The 21,006-nt window shown below is 41.5% G+C and overlaps 2 protein-coding genes across 4 annotated transcripts in view; both read left to right on the top strand.

Annotated features, from left to right (window-relative positions):
- The window catches only part of LOC123979906 (type-2 ice-structuring protein-like), a 5,173-nt gene extending 1,209 nt beyond the window's left edge, over window positions 1–3,964 (top strand). Inside the window, exons 4-10 of the mRNA XM_046064016.1 lie at window positions 2,250–2,323; window positions 2,382–2,472; window positions 2,559–2,594; window positions 2,832–2,941; window positions 3,075–3,209; window positions 3,285–3,390; window positions 3,897–3,964. Of these exons, the coding sequence (XP_045919972.1) occupies window positions 2,250–2,323; window positions 2,382–2,472; window positions 2,559–2,594; window positions 2,832–2,941; window positions 3,075–3,209; window positions 3,285–3,390; window positions 3,897–3,964 (620 nt within the window). The remainder of the gene's footprint in view (window positions 1–2,249; window positions 2,324–2,381; window positions 2,473–2,558; window positions 2,595–2,831; window positions 2,942–3,074; window positions 3,210–3,284; window positions 3,391–3,896) is intronic.
- Window positions 3,965–16,294: 12,330 nt separating this feature from the next.
- The window catches only part of LOC123980379 (type-2 ice-structuring protein-like), a 15,146-nt gene continuing 10,434 nt past the window's right edge, over window positions 16,295–21,006 (top strand). The window contains exons 1-6 of one of the 3 annotated variants that reach the window (XM_046064740.1): window positions 16,295–16,410; window positions 16,524–16,574; window positions 16,659–16,768; window positions 16,928–17,062; window positions 17,345–17,453; window positions 17,700–17,770. In XM_046064740.1, coding sequence (XP_045920696.1) covers window positions 16,350–16,410; window positions 16,524–16,574; window positions 16,659–16,768; window positions 16,928–17,062; window positions 17,345–17,453; window positions 17,700–17,770 — 537 coding nt within the window. In that variant the 5' untranslated portion in view covers window positions 16,295–16,349. Of the gene's footprint in view, window positions 16,411–16,523; window positions 16,575–16,658; window positions 16,769–16,927; window positions 17,063–17,344; window positions 17,454–17,699; window positions 17,771–21,006 lie in introns of those variants that run through there. The other 2 variants (XR_006827477.1, XM_046064739.1) reach the window with 2 other exon arrangements.

Raw genomic sequence — 21,006 nt, forward strand, 5'->3', positions numbered from 1 at the left:
CAGCCAGAGATGTCCTTATTTGGCCATTTCATTTCCCCCTGCTGACCCTTCTCCCCCAATGACTCATAGTCTTGATGTCTTCACCTAAATTATGTGACCATTTGCACAGTTATTTAACCGTTACCCTAATTCTTCTTACTTTAACCATATTATGTATTTCACAATCGGAATATCAATTAAATTTATTAATCTTCAATATCAATGAGATATCCTGATTTTCAATCATCATATCATGTTTAATACCAAATATCTTTCTTTTAATCATTATTCAATATATTGCTTATATCATTGTTAAGCTCTGTGTTTTGCAGATGGAAGGATGTTGCACTTCCCTTTTCTCACTCACTGTTGTTACTAAAGGAAGAAAGGCTCCAGTTTTCTTTTTTGCGACCTGATAGCAAGAGCGTTGGGATCTCAACTTATTTGACAAGGGGCACTGGCCCCTGTTGGCTCCCCCCCAAAACCACCACAGTGTATATGTCATTGCCACTGGTATATTTTCCTTTCATAACTATTCATCACAATTAACCACTATAACATCTAACATTGGTGTGGTCCTTGTTAGTGAAATGGAGTTATGTAGACTGAGGTTCAGGAACAGGACCACGCCTCTCTCACTTATTCGACCACCTGCGCCTCATTCTATTCCTCCAATCAACTACCCAGTGCGTCACTCATTTCATCCACCTGTGCCTCTCGAATCCAATCACATGCACTCACGTATATAAGCTGTCAGTTCTCACATCCCTCCCACCCAAACCCTGTTTTTACAGCTCTTTTATGGGACAGCTCTGCTGCCTCACAGCTTTGTTTCTGGGTTTAGACCTTGCTCAGCAGGCCTTTCTGCACAGAGTTTGCATGTTCTCCCCGTGGTTGCGTGGGGTTCCCCCAGGCACGCTGGTTTCCTCCCACCATGAAAGACATGCACACTAATATCCATAAGAAGGTTTTTCATATTGCAGATTCATCCTTGAAGGCTTTCTTTTGCTTGTATTTTAGACTGAACAATAGGAAAAGTTTGAAGAGCCTCTAAACCCAGTCAATGTTCCACTGTGTGTTTCACATTACTGCCTCTGTTTTATTAATGTGATATTAATTTTAAAACACTACAAATTCCAGGTTCAACCTAACTGTACACTGTTGTTCTGTTAGTTTTTCACTCACAAATTGCCTTTTTTTAAGATACTGTCCTCTACTGCAGGGCATGTTGTGTTTAGTTTCCTCATTTCATCAGGACTTCACAGTTTATATACAAATGGCAGGTCTCTCAAATGGCTCTCTTTGTTTCTGGAGCATTTCATCTTCCAACGCTGTTTCCTAGAAATTATGTTTATATAGTTGTCATTTTCCCGATTATGTTGAGGTAGGAAATGATATTGGCTGCTAATTGATCACTAAGTCGCCCTTAGTTACAGTTGCTACACTGGCTTTCTGTTCTTGCACAGCTCATATGCAGTTAACAGTGATAAATTATTCTTCTGATGCTAATTATTATATAAATGAAATTTGTAGGAAACAGTGGCACCTCCTTAGCTCACGATGTCCATCCAGGGAGCCACTGGACCATGTGGATGACCGGGGAGCGCACACTGACAATAAACTGGACTGGGCCAAGAACACTTAAGCCCTCTACAGGAAGGGCCGGAGCTGTCTCCATTTTCTGAGGAGGTCTTCAACTGCTGGTTGCACATGTAGATGCAGCAGCTGGTAGCTCATTCAAACTTCACTACACGTTTGTTTTTAATCTGTTCTCTCCGGCTTTATTGTCAAAACAATACCTATGACACGGCAGGTCACTGATCACTCAGAGGAGAGGAAAGAGAGCCGGGATAGATGTGTTGGCCCAGCTTTGATTTAAGGCTGCTCCTAAAGGTTTGGTCTGGACAATTGGGACTCATGTTGGCCAAACAACTCAGAGACTGGGGTGCCCTCATCTTTATTTTCTGTTTCATTATATTATCTATATTTACTTAATGTTATGTTTAGTAAAGTGAGCAACTGTAACGCAACAGTTTCCCTCAGGGATCAAAGTATTTATGATTTCTAGCTATTAGTATAAATGCTTTTGAATTACATCGATTACATCATTTACATGTTAGCAGACAAAATAAAGGCACATTACTGAGTATACCATGTGTGATGTCTCTGTGTATGGTTGTTCAGTTCTGTTTTTTAAGAGATGCCAAGATAAGTAGCTGCATATAAGGGCTGGTGTTTCTCTTCATCATTGTCTCTGCACTGTACAGCAGAATCTACAGAAGCTGAGAAGGAAGAAGGTAATTCTGCAGCTACAAGCTTCGCGCTTCCTTTTCCTGGACTGACAGTCAGCATGGGTCGTCTGTTCACTTCATATTAGTAACATCTCTCTCTCTCTGTCGCAGGTTATCATCATCTCCGGCTTCATCTCCACCATGAAGATGTTGACTGTGTCTGCACTTGTTTGTGCCATGATGGTTCTGACTAGAGCTGCTGGTCAGCTTTATAAATACAAAGTGTTACAGATGAATGTTTTGTATGACAACAATCCAGATCAATAACTGCTGTGTATAACTCTCTAGCTCTTCCAGAGGCAGCACCTGAAAATGGCCAGCCAGGTCAGTTGTGTTATATTTTATTACGTTATTTTAACTTACGTTTACTTATATTATGCCGTTATGGAATTTAAATCGCAATTGTGTTTTACTGTGTAAAGTAATTTTATGTTGTATCATGACATAATATTTTATGTTATGTTATAGTGTCATGTCATTAAAATAAGTTGATTTCATATCTACATATAGAGACTTTAACTGGAGACTCCACATTACTCACCAAACTCTACTTGTTCTCAGCAAAGAGTCACCTGGTCAAGAGTTCGACAGCTTGTTCTGGTCGCTGGTCTGAGTTCAGCGGTCGCTGTTTCCACTACGTTCCAAAACCCATGACTTGGGCCAAAGCTGAGGTAAAGAGAGAGACTTTTTAGTGACTGTTTTAGTACAGAAGGCTTCTACAATATGTTTATTTTGTTTGCACATACATAGACATTTGGTTAATTTGCAATTTCTCTCTCTCTCTCGTATTTATCTCCACTGTAGAAAAACTGTGAGTCCATGGGTGGAAACCTTGCGTCCGTTCACAACCTGCTGGAGTACCACGAGATTCAGAGGCTGATCATGAGCGCAAGTTATGATTACACAGTAACGTGGATTGGAGGCTCGGATGCACAAGAGGTATATTTATGTTTACACGAGGTCTTCTGGTCATTAGTGTTATTAATTAATTTAATATTTTGTTGTGTCTTCTAGGAGGGTGTGTGGTTGTGGAGTGATGGTACACCCTTCAACTATCGGTCTTATGGAAGGTTTAACAACTTTCAGGGCAAGCAGCACTGTCTACAGATAAATTATGGAGGTAAATCACAGCGTACTGATTTCATTTAGAGCATTATATATGATTAGCATATAATACACACATATCTATACTTTTTTGGAAGGTTTTCTCTTATTAAACAAAAACCTTTGCTGTTAAAATGCTATGTATGTATGGCATAGTGCTGTGTTGTGTGCACAGAACAATCCCATCACGTGGTCCATTAGTAGTTGACCATATTACATGAACTTCCTCAGTAGTTAGAGATTGATGAAGTGTCATGGAATTGTAGGTTTTTCAAATTTCCATTGTCCTGCGTATTTTAAGATCTTAAACACAACACCGATGAAACGTCATTAACGGTAAAGAAATTTGAATATCAACATTTTGAGAGGAAAACCGTGTGAAAGTTCCAGACCAGATGCTAATGGGTCGAATGAATGAACTTTCAGTCTTAAATATTCTTTCTTTGTGAATATCAGTATACATACTTTCACATGTTGGTTTTTGTAGTGTCGCCTTAACTGCTGTGTCGTTGGTACTTTCAGATGATAAGCGCTGGGATGACACCTGGTGTAACGTTCGCCGCCCATCAGTTTGTGCCAAAAAGCCCTGATAATTCTCAGGTGAAGAACCTCCCAGAAGCCCAAACATGGGTGGATGTGTGTTTATGTGTATGTGGGCTGCATCGGTCTTTGTGCCATCAGTCTCAAATCTCCATATATCTCTGTCTAAATCACATTTCTATATATCGCTGTGACGCAATTTAAGGAAAGAAACAACAAGTGACAGAAACAGTTGCTGGATCGTTTCTGAGGCCATGTGGCTTTAATAACAGCAGATTGAATCTGTTGTTTAGTACAACATTATTCTGCACAGTGAACTGTGAACTTTCTTATCTTTGAAAAAATAAAAGTCTCAAGCATTGAAATAAGCTGTGTCATATCTCCTGATTTTATTTCCCACATCTCGATCAAATGTGGGCATCTTTGAATGGTTTTGTATCAACTAAAAAAAATCAACAAAAAAACTTGTTTACTGCAATCTGCTGTTTTGTCCACATCAGGTGTTGCAGCTCGGCTCACATTTATGACAGCTGAAGCATCTCACTGCATATACAAGTGAAACTAAGAGTGTGGGGATGTGAAAACGTATTTAGTGACAAAATACACAGAATTGATACAAGCCGACTATCATTATCAAAGAGCAGGGTGAAAACAGTCATGTGGCAGCTTCTACTTTTTTTGCAGCTTAAAAAAAATGTGATAAGACAATTTCTGCCTGCTGAGTCATCAGTGATTATAAATAACCTGAAGAATGTTTAGATTCATCAATGTTTTGTTAGATTTGGCAGAAGAAGCATTTCCTTAATAAGATTAGTCTGAAATCTCTCAACATTTCTGATGTTTCCTCATAATTTAGGAAAGAAGAACAGTTTGAGACCAGGATCAATTGGTAGTCTTGAAAAAAAGACTATAAATCAGGAGGGGTTTATTCTGATATAATCCATTTGCAATAGTGTTACAAAGTGACTAAATACTTTCATTAAAAATGCGATCCCCTCGAAATTGCAACGTTTTAAAACATTAAAACAATTCTCAGCTTTGAGAAAGAATTTGTATCTGATTTGGTTTCCCCACAAACAGAAACATTCAATTACCTGGTTAAAGAGTTTAAAGTTCAACCACAAACAATATGAGTGCATTAGCTTCCTTATATTTTACTTATCTGTTGAGAACCTATTTTAACAACAGTCGGAAGCAGCGAATTAAGCAAAATATAAAAATATAATAATAAGAATAATAATATTCTCAGGTATGGAGATGTCTGCTGTCCCCCTCTTCTTCCTATGCATCCCTTCATATTTCTGCCATCACTGGTTCACTGCTGAACATTTATTAGAACTCTGCCCCCTGCTGTAAGGAAGCTCAACTACCATCAAGCTTCATTTTCTGGAGAACATGTAGAATTAATTCAGCAAAAGTCAAAAACAGAAAAGAAGGATCACAGAAATGTTGTGTATAATCACTGTTAAAAGAAAAAACAAAACACAATTTCATGACACAAAACAGCCTGAAATTAGATTTTTCTTTTGATCTCCCCGTTTTATTTTTTTAAACGTAATGAAGGCGAGGCACAGTGCAGGAGAGGCAGTGCTTTGTGTGACATTTATTGGTATAAAAACACAAGTTAAAACGCTTCTAGGATTTCCGGCTTGGATTCACACTTGATGACAAACTATGATTACAGTTTAATGCATCTGCAGACATGAACATAAAATATATCTTTACAACCAGGAGATGGTGCCACTGACCGAGTTCACTGTCACACTGTGCTGATGTTTATGAATAGGCCTATTATTATATTAAACAAAGTTTGAAAGTCACCTGTTCTGCAGCTGCATGTTTTTACACAAGTCTTCTTTAACATCATTCGAAGAAAAATAAAAAGGGTTTGATAGTATTTAACTCCTGTGTTGTATTAAAAGTGATTAAAATTCCTCATTGTTTGGTGATTTTCATTCTTATGTTAGTTTTGTTCACCCCACCTTGCTTTAATGTGTATTTTCTTATCTGTTTTGTAGTGTTTTATCTGGAGCTGCTGTAACAAGTGAATTTCCTTAGTGTGGGATCAATACAGTCTCTTATCTTAAGTGTTTTTGTATTAACCTAAACTTGTCATATCGCTTCATTTCTATTTTCAGAACTCCAGGATGCTTCATGTCAAGCTCAGTCAGTCCCTTTACTTTGGTGCCTTCACTGTCCTGGATTTCCACACTCATCCTCCTCGCCACGATACACTCATGTAGAGGTAAATTACACACATCCCTAACAGTCTAGTTTATGTTTACATGTAAAGTTATTCTGCTGATTTTGGACTAAACAAGTGTATTCTGCAGAAATAACCACCATAATGCTGTTTCTTTTCTGCTCAGTCTAATGTGATTGGTCCATCCAAGCCAATACTGGCAATGGTTGGTGAGGACATCACTTTGCCATGTTACCTGGACCCTGTCATGGATGCTTTCAGCATGACTCTGGAATGGGCGAGAACTGACCTGGACCCTAGATTTGTCCTTGTGTGGCGTGACGGTGTGGAGCTAGAGAGTAAAAAACATGGATCCTACGAGGGAAGAACGTCACTGTTTAGTGATGAACTGAAGAACAGAAACATTTCACTGAAACTCTCCAAAGTTTAAATATCTGATGCAGGAAGATACATTACATTTAGCCAACACTTTTATCCAAAAGCAACTTAAATTGTTATAACTGTCAGAAGTCGCATGTCTCCGGAGCAACTAAGGGTTAAGTGTCTTACTGATGGATACATTGGTGGATGTGTCACAGTGGGGAGTTGAACCCAGGTCTCACACAAAAGGCATGTGTCTTAAACAGTGCTCCATTTCCACCCCAGTGATACAAAGATGCAGATGCGTCATCCCAGCACTGAGAACAGACTCAGCTGTTCTGCTTGTTGTAGGTATGTTGGTGTATTTTGTCTTCAAAGTGAATTTTAAACCTTTAGTTGTGAAAGTAATGTTAAGGACAACTCTGATTCACACAGTGTCATACTGGGAACTGACTGGTACAATTTCAGTCCTCAACTGGTTTTCCCCAAGAGCTGCTTGATGGTACTTACAGAAGAAGCCAAGAGCATTAAATGTACTCAGTTTTTTTGCAGATCCATGCAGTTTTATCAGACCTCCCAGTTTCAAGCAAGTACTTGTGTATTTGTTCCCTTGTATCCCAAATGTACAGTTATATTAACTTCATTAAAGATTCAGCAGGTATTTCTGTTAGTCCAGAGTGAGGACCTTAACGTCATACTCTCAGGGTGTTCCTAATCCAGAATTTGTTATATAGCTCTTTCTTTATCTCCCTCTTGCTTCTCTTTGGCCTCAGACTCTCCACTGAGAGATCTGTCCACTGAACCTTCATACTACAAACTGACACCCTGATGTGCTATTTCAGAAAATTCAGAGCTCGTTAAGTTCATCAAGGGAAGAATATTGAGCATCATGACAATTATTCCAGTAGTTGATATTTTTAGGGCTGCTCACTAAATGTTGATTTTTATCATATTCAGCCTCAATTGGCCCTTGTCAATTGAGTTGACTTGAAAAATTCTGGTTTGAGTACATGCCTTTACATTTCACTGAAATCCAAAAATGTCATCTTGCTGGTGGTGCTTACTAGAAGATATGTCAGGAATAACCTAGGTCATAAAGATTCAACCTCTGGGGTGCATGTACAGTATGTCTGTACGACTTTTTGTACCAATCCATCTTGGAAATATTGAGATATTTATCTGGAGAACTCACAACATTGACCTGCTAGTGGCTCATGAACAAAATTTGAGAGGATCACTAGTAAGGATTCATCCTCTAGGGACCATGGCTATCTGAATCAATCTAATAATAGCGATATCTTATAGCCACAACATCTACATGGCTTATAATTGATTTCAAGAGAGGACCCAAACGCAGAGCTCTGAGCGAAGGACATTTATTTAGGGAAAAAGAGGGTTGAGGGACTGGAGGGAGAGGTGGATGCCGGGAAACACTGGCACAGGGAAACCGACGGGACTGGGACCAGGGAGCCGGGGAACACTGGGGCCGAGGAAAGGAGGATGCAGGGGGGAACTGGGAGGATGCCGTGGGGGAAGCCCAAAGAGGAGAGGAGGGAAAACAGACAAAGAGACAGGGTTAGTGACAGCAGCAACAAAGTACAGGGAAGGTGTGAAAGAGGTGTGTGACAGGCTGTGCTGTGCGCTGTTCATGTGTGATATATGGCATATATGGCAAGTGTGTGCCAAACACGTTAGGCACGGCAGGCGACAGTGACGCTGGGGAGAATTGTGTTTCTTGTAACTACAGAACACATTGTGTGAGCCAGCTGTGGGTTAGCCAAATGGCTAACAAGCAGCCTGGGCTTGCTGCAAAGCTGCACATCGTCTCTCCCCTTGCCCCTCACCCTGCTCTCTTCCCTTGCCAGGCGAGCGGCGCAGCGAGGTGAGTGGCATAACAGACAGGCTGCAGCTGGCCGGATGGCTTTCATGCAGTCTGGCTCCGATGCCACAAGCAGAATATTTCCTCCTCGGCCCGCCACTGTCTCTACGAAATCAGTGGCTGCCATCATACCGCGTGGAGTGGCTGCACCTGGCCGTGCGGCCTTCATGCAGCATGGCTGCAATGTCGCAGGCAGACCTTCTCCTCTGTTGCCTGTCCCTGCCCTCCCCACCTCGTCGGGGGAGCGGCATGGTTACGGGCTCACGGGTGTGGCTGCCCAACCTCGTGCCCCGGCAACTGTGTCTGCCTCTGCCTACCTCCCCCCACTGGGAATGCAGTACGGCAGGGGACCCACGAGGGCGACTACACTCGTGTGGTCCCTTCCGCCACACAAGTGTGTCGAGACGGCCCTGGAGCCGCTGTGGCGGTCTGGCATCAGGGTCCTATTTTACCTGGACGAACTGCTGCTGCTGGCTCCGTCCCTGGACGAAGCGGTGGTGCAGATGGCCCAGCTAGTCGCACACCTGTCTTACCTGGGCTTCACGATGAACTGGAAGAAGAGTGCTCCTTTCCCCTCCCATAGACTCACCTACTTTGGTGTGGTACTGGACTCCTCTCTCCGGAGAGCGTGGCTCTCTCAGGAGAGGGTGGATGCTCTGATGGAGCTGCTCCACTGTTGTGAATTATTTTGGAGCATTACAGCCTAAATTGTTATCATTAATTACTAGAGCAATGGTGGTCTACATTGTCATCATTTAAAGTGTTATTTTATAGTGTAAAGTTAGGATCACAGTGTTAAAACTCTTTAGCTCTGAGTGTATGTCCTCCTTTCTGTATCTAACTGCCCAGGCTCAGCAGTAGCACACGTGTGTGTGTGAGCAAGTTCGTGTGCGTTGGGAGAAAAGGGAGGGAGCACAGTGAGGCAGCATCAAAAACACTTACAAAGGAAAATATAGAAGCAGATTTTGTGAAAATTGGATTACAAAACATACATCAGTATAGTCCATCACAGTAAGAATGTCCTGTTTCTAGCACGGAGCACAAACAACACCAGTTTATTCCATAAAAGTCAGGTTATGGAAGAAATGGCATGATCAAGCAGAGTGCATGCAAAGGACACAGAGAGGAGGTGCAGGCAGTCAGGGACTTTCCCAGATTATAGCAGTAGTAGGGAAGAGAGCCAAGAGATGATATGAAGCCAAGAAACAGAGCTATAAAAGGAGGTGAAAGTCAGTCGTTACATGGTTTTCAAGTCGACTCGGGTCTCTGTTCTGGTAACAGAATGGGGCTCTATTTTGCACCGATCTCTGTCTGTGATGTCTGTTTTTGTTGATAATAAAAATGTTGGTAAAAGTTCAAGCTTTCTTATCTGGCCCAAGTCTTGAATTTTTACACGACACCACCATGTTGTCCCATGAGTGGCGGTGGCAGCTCTGTCGCTCATGAAGCTCCTGGGCCTCATGTCGGCGGCTCACATGGTGGTTCCCCTGGCTGCAGCGGTGGTTCATCCGCTTGCGTGTCGTCCCCGGTCAGACAGAGACAGCGCCGATCCTGTCTGTGCCCCAGGTTCTGGCCTACTGGCGGGACCCTCTCTCTCTCTCTCGGTCGGGGTCCCACCTGGGCATGGTCACATCCCACATCTGTCTGTCTCCAACGGCTGCTGGTGGGGCAGCCGTGGAAACTCCACTGGAGGGGGGACGCTCTCTCTCAGGCAGGGGGTACGATCCGGAGTTACCCACTCCTCGACCAACCTCTCTGGGTCTGGCCACTGAGAGGCGATGCCTGGAGGGCTTAGATCTCTCCCGTGAGGTGATTCGCACCATCCAAGAGTCGAGAGCCGCCTCCACTCAGTCCTCTTACTCTTCTAAGTGGTCGGCTTTCCAGAGCTGGGTCTGGACCAGGGGACGGATCCGGTCACCTGTCCGCTGCCGGCTGTGCTTTCGTTCCTCCAGCTTCTCATGTACAGGGGGCTGGCGTTTAGTATGGCTAAAACCAACACTGCCACTCTTTCGTCCTGACACGATGACTTCGGGGACAGGACTGCGCTCTCCCACCGCCTGGTGAAACGCTTCCTTAGAGGCGTGCGAAGGCGCAGGCTGGTGACGCGTTAACCCAAGTCAAGTTTGAGCCTTTGGAGACTCCTGGCTCTGACATCAGCCAAAAGGGTCAGTGATCTGGCTGCCCTCTCTGTGGCTCCGTCGTGCCTCCGGATTCAGGGCGACGTCAGCTTGGCTATCCTGTGCCCTAACCCGACGTTCATGCCTAAAAGCATTACGAGCTCCTTTTGGTCGCGTGTCATCCTCCGGATGGCATCAGAGCGCACTCCACGAGAGGTGTCTCCTCCTCAGTGACATCTGCACGGCGGCCTCCTGGTTGTCCCCATGTTCTTTCGTACGTTTCTACCTGCGGGATGTCTCCCACCTCTTTCTGACTCACTCAGAGTGTTTTGGCTGAGTGTGTGGTGCGCCCTCTCCCACGGGATTGTGTGGGGGGGTGGCAGCTAATGTGGTTGTTGTCGTGACCCCACCTCTGTACAGCTGCGGGGCCCCCCAACCAAGTTTCCCGACTTATGCATGGGTCGGCCCTCGGCCTGCTTCGCCTCTAACCCAATAGTGATAGCCTTAGAGGGTGAAGCCTATATGAAATAGAATGGGGGTTACGTATTGTAACCCGGATTCTATAAATATAGGCGCAGCCGAAGTTGTAGGCCTCACTGGACCTTGCTTCTCAGTGCTGAAGAAAAGGCATTTGGAGCTGAAGGCTGGGTCTCACCGTTGTATATATATTCAAGGTGCGGACGTAGGAGAGGCCCACGCTGTGGGTGGGCATAGACTAGTGGGCGCGCGGAAGGGGTAAACCCAATAGCGATAGCCTTAGAGGCTCCCAGTATGTTTTAGAATTGACTTTAAAATCTTATTGATCACTTTTAAAGCTCATCATGGTCTCTTGCCTTGTTATATTTCTGACCTTTTAGTCCCATACACACCAGCACGTACCTTGGGATCCTCGTGCAGAGGTCTGTTGTCTGTTCCAGAGTCTCGACTGAAAACTAAAGGGGACAGAGCGTTTGCTGTCAGGGCCCCGAGGCTCTGGAACAGCCTGCCCGAGGAAATCAGGTCGGCTGAGTCAGTGAACTCTTTTAAGTCCCTTCTTAAAACATACTTTTATAGGAGAGCCTTTCCCGATTTTATTTGACTTTATTTTATCCCTTTTATTTTATTCTATTTTACTTATTTTATATTTATCTTTGTGTATTTTAGTCTTTTCAATGTTTTCTTGCTTTTATCTTGTATTGTTTTTGTATTATTTTTTTTGGGGTATTATTGTCTTTACACTTAAAGCACTTTGTAACTTGTTTTTGAGTGCTCTACAAATAAAGATTATTATTATTAATATAATGAACGTGAGTGTTCCTGCTTAGTGAAGTTACCTTTGACAAACAATTATTTCAATGTTATCTTTATGATCTCCATTTATTATCTATTCACTGAAACTTAAGCAGTTGCTGCAACAGCAGGCAGCTGGAGGCAATTCAGGTGTTAACAACCCTTTGTGCCCGATTGCTGCAATTTGCATCAAACTTAAAACTCCTCCTCTGAGTTATCATTCAGTCAAATCTTAACACAGATGATGATGAAACACACATGTTCAGTGTGGTGGTTCAGGATGTACTGGGACGGACACGGAAAGGCCTTTCAAGTGCCGTGTTTGGGACCAGCAGAGATGTTTGTAGGTATTTTAATAAATTGTGTTGTACTTGTATACAGTCAATTACATTATGATAAAGACCTTCAAGAAACTTTTGTGACACCCGCCTCTTAAGTTTGTATAAGTAAGGCGCCACTGCACTGAACAAGACCAGGCCAGACAAGCCTGATGTAGACAAAGTGTTAAAATATTCAAATACAATCAAAAACAGTCCCATAAAATAGAGCAACACATTCTCAATCCCGACTCGTCACATATTGATGCTTGGTCAAGGCCCTTTGGCGTCGTCAAGTTAGCAACGCTTAGTAACAACAAATATGCAACGTCAAGTTAGGCTTTCAAAATAAAACAGTAGCGTTTCGAAACCGACATTTTTAAACAGCGGATTATTAAAGTCCTGAAACAGCAAAACTACTTGGTTATGGTCATGAAAAGATCATGGTTTTGGTTACAATAATTATACGTATGTCAGTTAACACACAAATTAACTAACGTCACATCAATTTACGTAACTTAAATGAAAATATTTAATATTGACTTCTTGTTTCACACAGGACACAAACACTCCTGCGGTTCAAAGTCAGGGTTCACCCCAACCACCTCCTTACTCAGGCCTTTCTGTTAGATATCATACACCTACATTTACTGTCAAAAACTGACGCTACAGGACTTCCCCCACTGCGATGAACTATGACGCTAAAGGGATCCCCAATGCTTTACAAACAGACATCGATGGGTCTTGACCATGTGTCCATGTGACGAGTCAGGGAGTGAGAACAAGGTTGAAAAATTAAAATCCCTCATCTTCAGCACTGAGTTGGCCTATTCCTGGGTCAGCTACCCTGTGCTGGACCCTGAGTCTGCTTGTACTGATTATACAGCTACATATGCATGAAGAAGAACATCAGTAATAATCCATAATAATAATCCATTTTCTAATTCTATCTATGAGTTATTGCCTACCCAGCTCTGCATACTGCGCCCTTTTCTTTTCGACATAGTTACCTTCTCTGTTGTGCTTCTCATGCAACCCAGCGCTGAGTTCAGCACCAACAAAACGTATTGACATTAAACTCGTCCTAAATGGAAAGTAAACTACTTTGATTGGCGCCTTTGAGCCAATCAGATTTCAGTATAAACGAGGATCGGTTCAAGTTGGGAGGGCCCGTATTGGTTTGGCTCAGTCTGATAGACACAGACAGCTTTCACCACTGCTGACTGGCCGGCACAGTCGTGGTTCATTTAAAGAAACTGAAAAATAAAAACTCTTGAACACCGGCCTAAAACGGACCGGGTGTTAAGGATTGTTCCCAAAATTCCCGATGGCCAATCCGCCCCCGGATTAAAAGACAATCCTTTTTGACTCCGAAACTTGCCTTCTTTTGAAACATATTCTACAGTGTAGACATAATCTAGTACACTGCAACTAGGAATTGCAAATGGCTAATATGGCAACTAGATGGTGACAATTTGCCAAAAAGTCAGCAAATACAGGCAAAAAAAAAAAAGGGGGCCGAGTTGTACATCGATGATGATTGCTGATTGTAATGGGGGATGTTATAAGTTCTTTTTGTGTAACTTCAGTGCAGCAGTGTAACATAATTGAGAGTGGCCCCGGTGCAAAACATTTTCTTGTGCACCTCATCCAATAAGAAACTTTGGTGTAGACACAGGTGTACAGACACACAACGACTCCAAGCAGTTACAGCCTTTGATCTGCACCACAGACAGCGGCCGAAGAGCCAAACGCAAATCTTAAGGCCTGCCCTTGACTCACACCTGCTGTCTCCCACTACCAAACAACTGAAATAGCTTTAACCAGCCTGCAGTAACAAATCAACACAAAGTAGCTGACACAGTACATGTTTACACCAAAGGACAAATAGCAGTCAAGAAAAGCACAGCATCTCATTATGACAACACAGTATGAATAAATGGAAGATGGCATCTGCATACGATCCATGTGGCAATTGTCTCGTGTCTCGTGAGCCCATGTGATCAGCTGGGTAAGTTGGTATGTAGGCCATTGCTTCAGTGGACTGAACCTTAAGCCCCTTCTGTGGGGCTGTTTAAAGGACAACAGGATTGGGGTGCAGATGTGTGTAACTGTGTAAATAAAATTTACTCTGTGTAAATAAAGGTAAAAGAATATTTGACATAGATTAATTTCAATTTAATTTATATACCACCAAGTCATAAGAGAAATTATTTAATTGCACTTTTCATAGAGCTCATTTAAACCATAGACTTTGTAATATTATTTACAGAGACTCAACACTTCTCATCATTAGCAAACGTGTAATAACAATAATAATCATAATAGTGATAATAAGAAGAAAAACAATTGTAGCAGCAGGTGTTCAGGCAGAAATACCTGCAGAAAACAAAACTTCCGGAGAGGGAAGAAGTCAAGCGCAGTGTTCTGGTGGGTACAAAGGTACAAAGGTACTATGAGCTCTTTAAGATAAGATGGTGCCTGACCATTAAGAGCTTTGTAGGTGAGCAGAAGGATGTGGTCTCACAAAGCTGCACTGTAAAGCTTGGGAACAGGTCCAAAACAATCAAATAATAAAGCCACATGTCAATATTCATTAACCACACCATGACACACTTTGCAGTGTCAGGGACACGTCCAATGCTAATTACCGGATATGAAAAAACATTTGTACAATAACTTAATTTACATGGAAATTTAAGTTTCTCTTATGTCACCACTGACCCTAAGAGGGAGTTAGTTTCATCAGCTAGGAAGCTGTAACATGAAGGAGGCTCGTGAATGCGGTGAGGAGAACACAACACGACAGCCTATTAATTTTAACATAACATTAAACCGTCCACTTGGCAAACTATTTTAATCAGTCCTGTGCCCGATCTGTCCATAAGTTATGGAACAGAGACATTAACAGTCTCATCAAATTTTAACCAACTGTCAGGAAAATTTGCCAAAGAAAATATGTATGAATGTGTGTTTCTGTCCAGTACGAGAATATCAGGAGTTGGTTCCTCCAGATAAACAGCTGATGGAGCTAATTCTCCAGTAGGTGCCATTTTATCATTACAGAAGAAGAGGATGCAATGGGATGATATCAAAGAGCTCCACTCAAAGTTCAAATGGTGGAAAACATGTGGAAATCTTAAAATACTGCACCTCCACCACTGAAATGATTTGCTGAACTTTGCTCAGAGCAAATGATTACAGCTTTTAGGTTAACTTCTAGGGAAAAAGTAGAATTCCTACAGGACATCCTGCCTTTGCACAATCTGCCCTTTTTATTAGACATTAATGCATGGAATAAGCTCCCTGATACTTTGAGAAGATGCGTAGGTTTCATCATCCTGTCATGTGATGTCAAACATGTATCTGCCCAGGGCCTGCAGACGAGAAGTAGCTATAGGAGCTGGATCTGATACACATCTGTAACACATAGATCTCTTCTCTTTTAAATACATGTTTTGTACTTGCTGCCTGACAAATAAATGTAATAAAACTAAACTATTACCTGTTACCTTGTATCAGTGGTTCTCAAACTGGGGCTTGGGCCCCCCATGGAGGGCCACAGTGATTGATTCCACTTTTCATGGAGTCGGGGAGCTTAAACTTTTTTGGAGTACCACTGTCTTACATCAACATGAACCTAAAACCCGCATGTCTTATGCTACATGCTTTTGCAGAGTTAAACTGTGAGGGGCAGGTTGTCCATGTCTACCAGTCACAGGGTGGGTGGTTCAATCCCCACGTCCTTCAGTCTGCATGTTGCATGTCCTTTGAAGTTGTCATAATTTAAGAAGACAAACTGAAACATTCAGCTGAATCTAGTGATATTAATATCTAACTGTAGAGCTTTCAGGTGACTGTCGTGTTAACACTCTCACTGACTTGAAACAAAGATTAGCCTTTAAAGTAAACAGCTGATGCCATCTGAACAGCTGTTAAGTTAATTATTTAGGCATCTCTTTTATAATCCACCATCAACTAAGGTGGAGCATGTATGTATAATGTACAGACGTACTTGTGTAAACATATTTAGTGATTATTGGATGGTCAGCTTGCTGTATATAAGTCTTTCTCAGCATCTACACTCAGGCTGACACTGAGAAGAAGAAGAAGATAATCCTCCAGCAGCTTTGCTTCACTTTTCTCTCTCCATTTTTTTGTTTTCTATTTTGTTGTCACTTATTTGTAGGAGGACTGCGGTCGTTACTTCTGTTTCTGAAGTATTACTAACACATCTGTCTCTCTTTGTTGAAGGTAATCATCAACTTTTAAATCAGCATCACCTCCACCATGAAGACGCTGATTCTGTCTGCACTTCTTTGTGCTGTGATCACACTGACCAGAGCTGCTGGTGAGAGTCGCTGTTTGCAACATGTGTGTGTGTTCTGACTGAGTTTGTTTGTGAGGAAAAATACACAGCAACATGATGGACATAATCACTAACTGGTGTGTTTAACTGTTCAGCTCTTTCAGACGCAAAGGATGAAGGTGGGGAAGTGGCAATAATTCAAGAAGGTGAATACATATTTCTTCACTGTGTTTTATAAACTTTGTCTGGAGACTCAACTTGACCCACTTCTCTTCTTTTGACTTGATCAGGAGAGCATCATATCTTGGAGAGGTCAACATCTTGTCCCCGTGGTTGGACTAAGATCAGTGATCGCTGTTTCCTCTTCGTTCCACGAACCATGACTTGGGCTCAGGCTGAGGTACAAGATGATTTGGATTTGATGCAGAGTGCTTCTACGTTGAGTTTGCTCTGTTTGTATGGACTTGCACACTTAACTTTACTTTGCATCTTCTTCTAGCTTTATTGTCCTCTTATGTTGTTTTTCTACCCCATCTTTTTGTGTTTGTCTCCACTGTAGAGAAACTGTCTGTCCTTAGGTGCACACCTTGCATCCGTACGTAGAGCTGAGGAGTATCATCAGATTCAAAGGCTGATAGCAGATAAAACTCATGGGAATCCACAGACTTGGCTCGGAGCCTCTGACGGTGCAGAGGTATATAATAGTCATTTTTTATGGTTGAAGGTTCTTCCATTTGCTCAGGAAGGCCATGAGATGTGACCCCCTCCCTATGCAGACTTTGTTGCTCTATTACAACGTCACATGACAATGAAATGACTGATGCTGTTGTTCCTCTTCTGAGAACTTATATTAGACTTCATAATGAAATTTTTTTGTCAGAGCTTTATGGTCTTTGTAGTACTTGGTATTTACAGTGTTTGATTCAGTTTATATTGTCATTTATAAATTTATTCAATTCTGATTTGTGTTTTCTAGGAGGGTTTTTGGTTCTGGAGTGATGGTACGCCTTTCACCTTTTCATACTGGTGCAAAGGAGAGCCAAATAACGTTAGAGGCCAGCACTGTTTACAAATGAATGATGGAGGTAAATCAGAAATTATTTTACAAAGACAGTAATGTAGTATTGGTGGCAATAAAGGCCATATTAATGACACATTTGAGATCAGTTCATAAATGTATCCATCATTTCTTCAGCACATACCTCTGCCAAGGCTGTAAAGCCTCTCCATTTATTTTTTTTATGATACAAAATGTTTGGTTTTAATCTTCATCAGCATCAAATGATAAATTCTGCTAAATAACCACGCTCATGTCTTTCTGATACACACAGGTAACAAATGCTGGGATGATATGCAGTGTCACAGTCACCTTCCATCCGTCTGTGTAAAGAAAACCAGCTGATTCCTGGGCTGACACAGAGGCATAAAGCACCTGGAAAAATCACAAACACGGGCAGATGTTCTTTAAACTCATCTCTCTGTTCATGCCATCAGTCTCATATGTACCCTGAAGGCTCTATATCTCATTTCATGTCTTTATTTTAATTTCTATCGCTGTAACGCTACTTAAGGAATGAAGCGACAAGTGAATTAAGAAGATCTGGACTGTCTCTGAGGCTTTGTGCCTTTAATAAGAGCAGACTGAATGTGTGAAAAGAATGCTTTTAGCACCAACTTATTCTGCAGAGTGAACTGTGCTTTATTGTCTAATGCAAATTAAAAGCCTTGAAGCATTGAAACAAGCTGGTCTGTGAGTTTGTTTTAAATCTGATGTGTTTAAGGGTTTAACTTCACTGTTCAGCAGTCAGTAAACAATATAAAGAAGTTATCTTGTTGGAAACGAGAGGAGGTGCTGCAAGAAATATATGCTCCTCAATCAAATACAATTTTAAATATGTCTAGTAAAAATACTAGAAAATCATTATGTGGCAGACAGCCTTGATAACTATCTAAATTATAGGCTAATTATGCGAAACACTGCTTTCACTTCCACCCCCCTTCACCCCCAAACCAAGCAGTCTCTCCCAACTTTAACTAATATCATATTCATAACAGCAGCAAGGAGTGTGTTTTTTTTACTAAACATATAACACCACCGGCTGAAATAAAAAATTAAAGCAAGTAAATCCTGACTTTTGAACAGCTGTTTTTCTGCACATGTAGCCAATTTACAGGAGCAGTATTCAGTATTTTTTCTAAACGTTACGTTAACGCCACTCTCTCCAGACAGTCCAAGCATCACTGACAGTAGCGGCCGGAGTTTCTTTCTGTAAGTATGTAAGTATGTTTTATTCCTACTGTGTAAAGGGAATACTGCTGGTAAAAAGCACCTTATTTGTGCTTGCAAAAGGAAAAAATGAAAAAAGAAAAAAATACATTACACAGAAGATCTGACTTCGACTGTTAACTGGTGTTGTGACATACCACAAGCTCGTGCATCCATTACAAGTGAAAAAATAAACTTTTAAAGTGAGACTCAGTGTAATGCAATGTGAGACTACATGACCCCAACAGAACAGACCTGGGCTGTTGACAGTATTCCTATATGTATTTTATACTGGAACTGCAACAGAGCTGCAGTGTACAAATATTAGTATTGCACTAATGTTACATGTATCTGTAAGTCAAAATCCTTCAATATTATAAACTCAACATAGCTGCAGTTCGCATGTGGGCCTACAATAAACCCTAGCCCAGGGGTTTTCAAAGTCTGACAATGTGGGTCTCCTCCTAAGGCACTGTATTTGTTTCTGACTGGGGAAGTTGTCAAAACATGAATACTAGCCTACTCCATCTCTGAACTATCTCTTTAACCAAATCAAATGCATTTAAGCTATTCTGTGTGAGCTCTTTTTGATAATGTATTATTTTTTCCCTACCATGCACTGAGTCTCCACTGAAACTGTGAGCCCACCTGAGGAGGCCCTCACTTTGTAAACCTTTGCCACGGTCACATTGGCCATGGAGAATGCTAATGCTAAGTTCAACACTCTGATATGCAAAATAAACAGAAAAGCAACATAAAAACACAAAAGTTACAGTTTCCAAGTTTGAAGTTTATATTTGTCCAAACATGAGTTTTTATTTATGATTCACTATGAGAAAATAAGTATTGAGTTTAACGTCTGTATGTTTGATCTTGTTTTCATCAAACAAAGCAAACAGACAGCTAAAACGAACCCTTCTATGAATAACACTGTTGTTGTTTCCAACATGACTTGCAGATAAACGACTATCAATTAATCAACATCCCTGGTATTTCATTGATCCAGAACATTTCTAAGAAGTACAAGCTTCTGAATAGTACTGTGCAATTAGTCAAATTTTAATCACAATTTTGATTTTGGCTTCCAAAAATTAAGTTAATAAAAAGTAAAATATAATAAAAAGTCCCGCCTAGTTTCTGGGTTCCCCTGCAACGTTGTCACTGATTGGTGCTGCATGCTACCGCTGGCCCAATGGAGGAGTTCCAGCGAAGATTGCCTTCTGGGTAAATAGCCTTTGTGGACTGCAGTTCAGGGCAGCTGTCAGACCCAGTGGACTTACCAGAGGCCTGTTTCAGAAAGCGGGTTTAGTGAAAACTCTGAGTAAGTTGAGGCCGAAATGATTTTCCGTTTCAGAGAGCGAGATCAGATAAAAAACAGCAACTTATGCTGTGAACCTAACCTGTCTGACATTTCCTCATTCATACTGTCGATATCAGACACATTATATATATATAGACACATTTTACATTGCAAAATAAAAATCATTAATAGGCCTACTGAGTCGGACTGTCACTTTACAATCACAGGGCCATGAGTAGCCTAAACTCTGTCTAATCTGTTCAATTAATATTTCATCTTCAGTTATTGCCACCGGCATTTAGTCCCGTGAGGTTACAGCTGAATAAACAGGCCTGTAGCTATTTTAAATGAATAACAGGCTGGAAGAGAATTCCAGCAATTTTTCATTCATTAAGGAAATTCCAGTTTGGTAAGTGATGAATGAGCAACGCTGTATAAAATCTAATATTGTTAACGTATCAATCCTTCCTCCACTCCTTCTTTTTAGAGCCTATCATGGTCCGCGTTGGCAGCATTCATATTTCTAGCTCTAACTGAAATGGCAGCAGGTTCAACATACTCAGAGTTGACTGAACTTATTCTGATCGGCCTATCTGAAACAGAAAACTCTGAGTTTGACTGCTCAGAGTTTGTCAACCCAGAGTTCATGTTTACAGTCAGAGTTTGTTCAACCTGCTGTTTTTATCTTGTAGTGTTTGTTGCTTGTATGTGGCCTTGTTACAACTGTGCAAAGGTGAGGAAGTGTGCCAGGAACTGACCTCCAAAAACTGATACTGCTCTTGCACTCTGTAGTTACACTAGGTTCAGGGGTGCTGTGCAAAGTATTTTAGTCAGAGAAGTTTTTGGTTTTGTTTTTTGTTAGCTCTATTAGCCTTTTTTTTAAATAAATATCCTTTCAAATACCAATTACATCTGGTTTATGTTTCCCTCAAAACTTCAATTAATAACCAAGTCCCAAATAGCCGCCTACACCGTTTACTGGCCTGGTGTGGGAACACATTTTGACAAATAAACGCAGGCCTGGATTAAACGCCTGGTCTGTTCTTTGGATGTATAAAACCTTGTAAACCCC

Source organism: Micropterus dolomieu, linkage group LG12, assembly GCF_021292245.1.
Source record: "Micropterus dolomieu isolate WLL.071019.BEF.003 ecotype Adirondacks linkage group LG12, ASM2129224v1, whole genome shotgun sequence".
Lineage (NCBI taxonomy): Eukaryota > Metazoa > Chordata > Actinopteri > Centrarchiformes > Centrarchidae > Micropterus > Micropterus dolomieu.